The 10,081-nt window shown below is 34.4% G+C and overlaps 2 protein-coding genes across 2 annotated transcripts in view; both read right to left on the bottom strand.

Moving 5' to 3' along the window:
• Window positions 1-270: 270 nt before the first annotated feature.
• LOC131060590 (cullin-1-like) lies at window positions 271-1,340 on the bottom strand. Its single transcript, XM_057993881.2, has 2 exons — window positions 873-1,340; window positions 271-777 (listed from the first exon to the last, which is right to left on the bottom strand). Exons 1-2 carry the CDS (start codon window positions 1,338-1,340, stop codon window positions 271-273), a joined length of 975 nt encoding a protein of 324 aa, XP_057849864.2.
• Window positions 1,341-1,424: 84 nt separating this feature from the next.
• The window catches only part of LOC131060589 (cullin-1-like), an 84,378-nt gene continuing 75,721 nt past the window's right edge, over window positions 1,425-10,081 (bottom strand). The window contains exons 2-3 of the mRNA XM_059210342.1: window positions 2,021-2,501; window positions 1,425-1,900 (exon numbers count right to left, since the gene is read on the bottom strand). Of these exons, the coding sequence (XP_059066325.1) occupies window positions 1,425-1,900; window positions 2,021-2,501 (957 nt within the window). The remainder of the gene's footprint in view (window positions 1,901-2,020; window positions 2,502-10,081) is intronic.

The raw sequence follows: 10,081 nt of genomic DNA, 5'->3' as shown, positions 1-10,081 counted from the left end.
GAAATTTTATCATATTGTTTTCTTGTTGATATATTGTTATTTATATTAGATTTCCAAGGTGAGGAATTGATGGTCTGGAAAAAAAATAGAAGATTAATGAACAACATAAAATTTGTTGGCGTAGCGATCATATCGACGATGAGATCCCTCTCCACCACTAGTACATGCTTTTGGTGTGACGGCAAAAATCTACATGATATTAGTGGGCACAAATCCTACATGATACATGGTCATACGTGGTGCTATATTGATATCAGAGCATATCTAATTTTAAAATCTACAAAATTTACAGTTCAGTGGCGAAGTATCAAATTTAGAAATATCTAATTGGCCTCTCCTCCGAATCAATGTCAAGGCAAGTAATTGTACATTCGAGGATTTTCTTTTATCTCTCTCTAAGTATTCCCTATCTATGAGATTTTCAATTCTCTTTTCAACTTCTTTCGTATCTGGCTTGAACCTGTCTTTAACCTGCTCAATGCATTGCATCACCAATTCCTTATGAGCTAATGTTTCTCTGCTCTTTATAATTCTTAAAATCGAAGCATCAATTAAAGGATTTCTATCTTGAAACACAGTCTTTCCAACATTTTCGTTTACATTGGATGTGGGTTCTGCAAGTCGGATCTTCTTCTTTTTACTTGAAAATTTTGCATTGAATTCAAAACAATCTGTTTCTATCACAGATTGTGTATCTTGAATTTTACTCAGAATTTTATATTTTGAACGTGCAAGGGAATTCAGCAATGCAACTGTATCTTCAACTTCCAAATTCAACTGGGATTTAACTTCTGAAAAACTTAGCCTCTCTGCTGCATTGAACAACAATAATGCACTTGCATGACAAGGTGTTCCAACTATTTGAATTTCACCTCGGTCAAATCTTCCAATAATAATGCATGTTCCCAGAGAATGTTTTCTGTTCTATAGAACTCTTTGAATGACTCTAAATGTCTTCCCATTTCAATAGGAAGGACAATTGAATCAGGCGACTTATAGCTTGGCCAGAATCCATATGTCAAAACTGTCACAGAGAATTCTATTCCAGAACATGGATGAAGAGGATTCTCACTGAGGTAGTCCTCAAAATCTGATTGGGTTTTCATTGTCAATGCCCAATCAGTAAGCATTCCCTCCATTTTAAATGTAAACCGTCGTCCACACTCAAACTTCAACTTAACTAACATGCTTTCTTCATAATCAGCATTTGAACTTTTATGAAAAAAAAGCCTATCTGCTAGCTTCTTCCTATAATAATCTGCAACCATGTCTTTGTCAGAGACACATGGAAAGATCTTTGAAACCTTCTCAAGGGCATCTTCTACATCTGAATAAGTCATGTTTCTATTTGTCAAAATATTGTCACAAAATGTGACCAACAATTCCCAAATACTGTTTCCTGCAACTTGTTGATTGCAAAAACTCTAAAAGGCTGCCACGAGTGCATTCTTGAAAAGGCAGTGGTTCATAAATTCCTCCTCCACACATTGTAAGTATTTCTCATGCAATTGGATAACACTTCTCATAAACTGATCTTTCTCACTTGCAATCACTTCTTTTTTATTATTTACCTTTATTGCCTCTGCCACCATTTGCCCTCCATGTTTAACAATTGATGTACCATGCCTGGTAACATGGTGTCTAAATATTTTGGCCATGAGCTGAATGCCTTTACCAAATCCAGAAAACAACTTAAACATCTCTGAAAGATCATCCATCTTGTCATTTTTCAACAATGGATGGCAATCTAAATCTTCCTTCAAAAGTTGAGTTTCATGCTTGCAAAGAAGTTCATTTTCTACCATTTCTACATACCCAGATTGGCTACTCTGATGCACACAATGCATTGCAATTGTTTCTTTCTCCAGCGTTAAATACTTCACAACCTTCAACAAGTAGTCTGGACAAGAATACTCACATATTCATGAACTAGCCTTTTTGGAATAGTATATGTTGGTTCTTTAAAAAATGGCCAACTCTAAATCTCTATAATAGTCCATTCCGAAATCCCACAGCATACACACAACATTATTCAATACAGTCCCATCAAGAATACTCTCACCCTCTCGCATTTTATTAATTTGAACCATCATAGCAGCCTGCACATTACTGCACAAAACATCATTGTAGACCATTTCAAGAAAGCATCTCTGAGCAGCTTCGCTGGGATTTGGTTTGATCATAGCAAACTTGGCTACATTAAAAAACACAAAATTCAATAGCAATCTAACCATTCGTTTGTAATATTCCCATTGCTTTCCAACTTCTCTCAAAAGAAACTCATCTTCTTTCTCCCTCAGTGCGGGTGCAACTGTTGAATTAATATGATCTTCTAAGGCTTTCTCATATTCAACCTGCATCAAAGTGGCATGAACTCTATGGTACTTATTGTAGCTTCCAGTATAAAACATTATATATTCCTCAGTTCCCATTTTGATCTTCCCTTCGACGATTCGCTTAACCTTTGCAATTGCATTTTGCAAAACTCCCTCTCCATCACTCTTTATGGATGTTTACAGGTAAACGGAAACCACAATAGATTATGAGTTTTGAGCCAAACATATATAAATTGACCCACAAGGCATGAGTCACAGGCTCGAACGCCATGACGTATGGCATAATGGGCTTTAACATGTTTATATTCAACTACACTTAATCCTTAAAAGTAATTTAACATGGTGAGGTTTATTTTCTCATGTTAGTTATATACTATTTCTAGGCCTGGACTGCTTCGGTGTGTTGGGTCCATTGAGCTGACATTTCCACTTTTGTTGACATTTCCACTTTTGTTCAGAAATGAAAATCTTACCAAGGAGAGTTAAAAAAAACCTAAGTCCCTCCTTGATCCACAGCCTTCCGGTTTCTGATTTTTGCTTTCCAACACTGTTTTTGGTAACGTTCGTTCCTTTGAATTTTCAAACTTCCCGCGCAGAAGTTTGAAAGCGTTAGAAGGCATTAAAAAAGCGGGCACTCTCATTGTTTCACCGCTGCCATGGAAGACTTTTGTGAGGTGCAAAGATTTCCATCCCTGCTAGAATGCTTATGTGAGTGGTTTCTTCAACAGACAGAAGACATGGGCATGCTCACTATGCTGTTGATAAATGGGAGTTTTGGAACAGGGTATACGCATCCCTCAAAGAGAACAAAAGGGCAAATACTGTCAGATCTTACAATGGGAAATACTCTGGTAGACATGTATCCAAAATGTGGAAGCATAGACAGGGCATATTTTAACTGTTTGACCAGATGCCTCAAAGAAATGTGGTAGCATGGAACATATTTGATTGCAGGATATGCACAAAATGCATTTCTTGAAAAGGATTCAGCATATCTCAACCAATTGCATTTGGTAGTTGTAAACCCAGACGCTGCAACCTTTTCCAGTATCTTCCCAGGCCGTACGACGTATGGAACCTATTTGATTGCAGGATATGCACGAAATGCATTTCTTGAAAAGAATTAAGCAAATCTCAACCAAAATGCGATTGGTGGTTGTAAACCCAGACTCCGCTCTGATGAAATCTGGGGTTTTCTGTGTAGATGAATCGACCTTATTATTAGAGGCAGTCTAGGTATATTGGAATCTTACCATTTATGAGGAATGGAAGAAGCAGTTCGTCTTATTTCAAGTTACCCCATAGCATTTGCTGTTGTATTTAATTCACAAGAAACACAAAAAAGTAGTTCAAATTTATGGTGTATGATATTGTAAGTTCTTTACAAATAGATTGGAATGAAGCATCATCATTTTTCAAGTTCGTGTTTGGTTCTACAGCTAACAGAACTTGTAACTGACTTGTCGATTCCTGACATTTATAGAGGAAGATTTTATTATTATTGTAATGATGTTTAGCAGCTTCATGTATATATTATGAACAGAAATAAAGATATTATTTTTTATGCATTTGTTGTATATTTGATTTTTTTTCGTGTGTTTATCTATTTGTCAGGGTTGTGTATTTTGGATATTTTTTAATAGCCTTCTTAGGTATGACAACATCAAATAGTATAGGAGTTTGAGTTACCATGGGAGAAAATGATAACCCCACATTAAAAATATCGTGTGTTGCAATATAAATGATCCATAGAAATCTCATAAAGAAATATTATGAGCATATGACTTCATAGGTGATCCATAAGAGAGGTTGTTCACAAATAAAGAGTGTGCAAGTGTCGTTTAGTACTAAAATGTTAGGTAGAAGATATGCATGTGTAAACATCCTCCAACAAGTGTGTTTGGTAGAGGTTCCATTAGATTGGAATAAATGCATTTGAGAGAAAGGATAAAATATCCTCTAGTACCACAGTTTTTGAATAGGGTTGTTAACAAAGCACTAAAGGTGAAACAATGAACACTAATTGGCATTAGATATAGTTTTTTAAAAGGGAGAACTATCAAATTGAGCACCAATTTGCAAGATTTAAGAGTAACATCATTTTTTGGAAGTTTGACTTGTGAGAAAGGTGAGCAAATACAAGCACCAAACTTGAAGCAATTTTCAAGAGGTATATGAGTAAATTTCATGTAAAGGGTAATTGGAACTAAGAAGTAACTTGGGGTGCCTTTTTGGCAAGATGTTGACTAGAACATTGACATGGTTAGAGGCAAAGTTATACATTCTAGCTTAGAGAGACTCATGAAGAAGAAAATTGAAAATAATATGAAAAGCTGATAGAGATCATGAAAAACATATTTCTCTAAATTGGTCACTTAGAAAACTAGATAGAAGTGATGTAACATTTTGAAGAACACAAGAGAACCCATGAACACTTTTGCAAATTGGATTTCTATTTTTAAGCCAATTTGAAAAGGGATCAATAATGCATGATGTGCTAATAGATGCATGGTGACACAACTAACATCAAATGAAATGAAAAATCAATTTCACTATAGGAAACAATTGATTATACTAAGGAACAATTAAGGTATATTAAGAAAACCAAATCTAAATAGTGTGAAGAATAAGATGCCCTATATGCAACAAATGACTAGTCAAGAAAGACAAAATACTAGTAATATTCAATTCTATCAGATTTCCACAATCCATGATAATGAAATAAACAACTTCTGGATTTGATTGTGTGCAAATATTTTATCATCAACATTTTCCGTGATCCAGCATCAAGACAAATGAGAGTACAAGGAGATGAAAATATTTCCTTGAACTCTCATTAATACTGGTGATGGATCACGGAGTGTGATTCGAAACATTGATGATAAAAAAATTGCACACAATCAAATCCAGAAGTTGTTTATTTCATTAGTAATATTGCTAATGTTGAAACTAGAACAAATGATAAGTTTAATTTAGTGAATAATGTGGTATGTAATTGGAAGAAATTAGCAAAAAGAATAATGCCAATGGCTAAAGCCATTAGTGGAATAGGGAAAGTTGCAAGGTGTGGTAACATATCTAGTCTTCTAGCAAATGTGTGGTATGATGACTAGTATTTTGTAGTGAAGATGAGTTTCTCCATGGATATCATGTGGGTGTTATAAGGTTTGGAGAAATTCACAGAGGTTTTGTGTATAACCAAAAGAAGAGAAAATGATCATTAATGCTGAGGATCAAGGAACAAAATTGATGTAATAATATGGAAAGAAAAATTAGCATTAGAGAACTATGGAAAGAAAAATTAGCATTAGAGAACTATGGTATCCAAATTTTTCATACCTAAGGAGTGTTGGTATTAATATTTGTGAGGCCCCTAAATTTTATAATTGGTTAAAGTTTTATCTCCTTTGTTACCCTTGCTTTATCTTAGTCCAACACTTATATTAGATCAAATAATATTTTTTATGGGCCCTCATTGTTGAAATCATCAAAAACCTTGAAAGGTCTAGGTAAATGAATTTAATCTCTTATGAAATTAATCAATAATACAATTATTTAATCTTGGACCCCTTAATTATTATTTTTTGGTTCAGAATGCTTAAGTTTCAAAGGATCCCTCAACATAGAGAGGTGTTTGTTCTTGTATGGAAAAATGTTGTAAGGTCGTGAAGTTATGTTATTCAAGAGCAATATACACAAGAAGAATACAACCTTGCCAACAAAATGTAAAATATAGGCATACTCTACTATTTCATCTAACTCTCCTATCCTAAGATATTTTTAGTCTTTAGGAGTAATGCCACGTAACCTACTAAGGCAATTTTTTATAGATTTTATGGGTAATTTAGCATGCTAGGTACTCCAATCCGATCCCCATTAATATTGATAATGGTAAAAAATTAGTAAAAAAGTATTATTTGTTCATTGCGCGTAAATTGAATTATTTTCAACATGATTGTAAGAGTGATCCAAGGAGACAAAATGTCTAAAAGATGTGGACAACTATTGCAAAATAATAATCAAACTTATGAGTTTAATGCTAATTTGAATGCCCCCTTCGAGTTGGTAGCAATTTTTTGGGGATACCTAATGTGAAAAATCTCATTTATAAAGGGAATGAAAATAAAAGATAGAGAGTGTTTACAAAACCAATGGAAGGAGAAAAGTACAAATTCCATTTCGAGTATTATATTTTGAGAGTATGTTCATGTGGGTTTGTTTGAATCTTGTAATAAATTCCTTGCAACCTCTTAGAAATATTGAATGTAAAGTGCATATTCAACCTTGACATAGTGTATCCAATTGTAGTTGTAGACACCCAAATCCATCCACTTAATTAAATGAATATTTAGTATTTATTTGATTATTTATCCATCAATCAACAATTAATTAAATTATTTAATTAATTCATCTTAACCCTCTTCTCCTATTAATTAAATAAATTATTCAATTTATTTGATTTAATTCACTTAACCAAACTCAAACAATTAATTAAATTAATAAAGCATATTTGTTTAATTAACCCCTCTCTTGCATTTAAATAAATTAACATTTATTTAAATCCCATCTCTAACATTTAAATAAATAAATATTTATTTAAATTCCTAAATCCCTCACCCACTTGCACTTTCTAGAAAATGCAAGTTGCACACTAACCCTTCTTCTCATCATGTCTAAACCCCTATTATTAGCCTAATAACCCTCTAAGTGTTTGCACATTCCTAAACTAAGGGATTAGTGAATAGTCACTTTTCAAAATATCTAAGGCTCTTACAAAGCATTAAAAACCTTTTCCCTTCAACAAGATAACCCACATGGGTCTTTGACTAGCCTAAACCACCTTTAATCCTTGCACATTCCCCCAACCCTTGGTCAAAGTCTTATCCCTTAGCCTAACCATCCATGGTAACCCTCAAGTCCCCTCAAGCCTTAAAGGCTTTGGCCAATCTAACCCTTTAACCCTTGCACATTCATTTACCCCTTGGATAAAAGCTTTATCCATTAACATAACCTTAACCTAACCACCCATGGTAACCATCACGTCTCTTCAAGCATTTAATGCTTTGTCCCTCTCCTCTCAAGCCTTCCCTTGTTGACACTTGTCAAAATGTGAGTGGCTTGAAGGGGAGCACATGGATTGAGGATCAACACTTCCTCAAGAAATCCTAACCTTTCCTCAATCAACTCAATCTCAACCCTTCATTTGCTCATTTTCTCTATAAATAGGGCTCATTCCTTCATTGTTAAAGGTCACACACACAAGCATTATCCATGCATTGTTATTTTTCTTAGATTTTGAATGATTTGTGTTATGTTTTAGCTCTTCCACTAGTTGGAGTGGCTAGTTTACATTAACACTTCATTTACATCATCACTCAACACTTGACCATAATTGACCATCTCCCATCCTCCATTTGACATCCCATTGTGCTAGTGCTCAAGCTGGGGGCATACTCCACATAGCAGAAAGATCTTAGAGAGGAGGAGGACAAGGAAGAGCCATGGCATTGGGAGCATCATGAGGGAGTAGTATTCATGTTTCATTTTGTTTATTTCCTAATTAGCTTCTTGTGTTACTAATATTCTTTGATAATGAATTGAATGGCTACGTCTTCATGTTTTTCTTATGGTTGAAATCTTGCTACTAATGTATTTCTTATTGGTTTATACTAACGTCCATTTTATTGCGTTTCAATAGCATATGCATTTCTATATGTATTTGTGATTAGTTAATCAACTAGAAGATTGTAAAATATTCACAATGTTTTATGAAGTATCTTTTCAAAATAATAAAGCAAATGTTCATGTTATGTAGGTATTACTAAGTATTTCTCTTCTAATAGCTTAGAAATCTATATAGTTTAAAACATACCTAAAGAACCTAGTTTTCTTGTATATAAATAAAATTGTATAGCCCTTTGTGGGATCTTCATTAAGATATCAATTTTGGTTTCTATAGTTGCATCATTTAAGTAAATTCGGTAAATTTATGCCTATTTGAATAGAAACATCATTCTATTATTTTCTCTATATTTCATCACCTCATTAACACACTAAAACAAGCAAAACATTTTATTGATTATCAATTTGTGTAATGTTTAGTATTTACCAACCTCCATATATTCAAGTGTATAATAACAATAGAGGTTGTAACATTCATATCTTCAAACACTACCTAAGGTATCCCACATCAATTGAAGTAAAGGTGTTTGACCTTGCATAATCAAAATAACATATAAGTACATCACAATAATCAAAATAGGGGTACACTATACATTGGGTATGATCTACAACTATGAAACTATTTATATTTTTTGATTTCATTCTACTACAATGTATTAAGAAAATCCCCTTGTTTTAGTATAGCTAGAAGTGAAGAAAGTTTTATCCACCTTAATAATGGGTCCAAACTTCCCTACTTGATCATAAGGTTGAAGTTTTTACTTGAGTTTTGGCGCCCTTACATTTTAATAAGGAGTCTTACCTTTAGGTATTTGAGGCACAATTTTGATCACCAACAAATTAATATTTTTGTTAAGTATAAAAACTTGAAGATCATTTTGAGACACTAGTTAATGAAAACCCATTGTAGCAAAAAAGGTCACCATCCTTAAGTGATTATTTAAAGATATTAGCCGGTAAAGAAATATTGTCTTTCCCAGTTTAGACAGTGGTGAATTTGTTAAACATTAGACCCAAAAGGAGATATCAATAGATAATTAGAAATGGAAATCGAAATAATATTCAAATATCAACACAAATAAGAGGAGTTTTTTGCTAATACAAGGAGGTAACAAGATCAATGGAGAGCACAAAATTTAGGTAAGTCGTTGACATAAGATCTTGATGAAAGTAAGCTAGTTGGTAAATATGGAAAAAAATAATTCCTTTGTAGATTTAAGCAATTAGTATCAATATACTTTAGATGGCTCTTTTGATAACATATTAAGCTCAACTTCTTCAGTAGTTTTTACAAAACAACCAGAATCATAATATTGCACAACAAGTAAATAGGAACCAAACCATATCCCTAAACATTAGTTTCCTAATATGAGATGGGGAGTAAGAGTGGACGAGGAGGAGGCAGGGTTTCTAGAGATGGGGACACTGCTAGTGAGGATGGGAAAGTAGATGCAAATGGGGAGGGGTTGGGATCTAGTTCCTCTACCCTTTCTCATGCCCCTTTGGGTGAGGTACTTGGGGCCCTAGATTTGTTTGGGTGGATAGTGAGTTGGATGATGGTATGGCTATGCTTGGGGGATTTGATGTGGTTCCTTTATGATCATGTGTTTCATTCTCTAGGGGGCTAGAGAGATCTAGGTATTCTTCTTCTTGAGTCATTTGGTTTCCTCTTGTCCACCCCTAGTTTATGATTATGTGATTTTTGTGTCCTCTTCGTGTTGTGGCTAGAGATTATGCCCTATTTTTGGTGTTATAATCTGGGGGAGTACTACAACTCATTTCCCATTGGGTTCTCTAGTTCTTCTCTCCCTTGGGATCGGCTTGGGCCTCCTTGTCCCTTGTCGTTCCTTCTTTTCCAATACATTTATGGCTGCAACTTTATGGTAGGTTGTGTTGGTTGTTGAGGCAGAGGTGACTATGTTGGGTTGTGGTGGTTGGGATACAACTAGAGATTTGGATGTCACCTGCTAGAGGGGTAAGACCTTTTCCCCCTTCATGGATGTTGTTTCTATGGGATCTCTTACCCCCTCCTGGGTGGATTTGGGTTTGGATGCCCTTCATAG

Source organism: Cryptomeria japonica, chromosome 8 (assembly GCF_030272615.1).
Source record: "Cryptomeria japonica chromosome 8, Sugi_1.0, whole genome shotgun sequence".
NCBI classification, from domain to species: domain Eukaryota; kingdom Viridiplantae; phylum Streptophyta; class Pinopsida; order Cupressales; family Cupressaceae; genus Cryptomeria; species Cryptomeria japonica.
Note: the sequence above shows the minus strand (reverse complement) of the source record. Positions and strands in the feature narration are given on the sequence as shown.

Bases quoted from the DNA above. Each gene is read 5' to 3' on its own strand.
- LOC131060590 (XM_057993881.2), bottom strand. From the start codon at position 1,340: ATGACTTATTCAGATGTAGAAGATGCCCTTGAGAAGGTTTCAAAGATC. The intron at 778-872 runs GTGAAATTCAAA...GTTAAATCCCAG, and splicing joins TATTGGAAGATTTGACCGAG to TTGAATTTGGAAGTTGAAGA.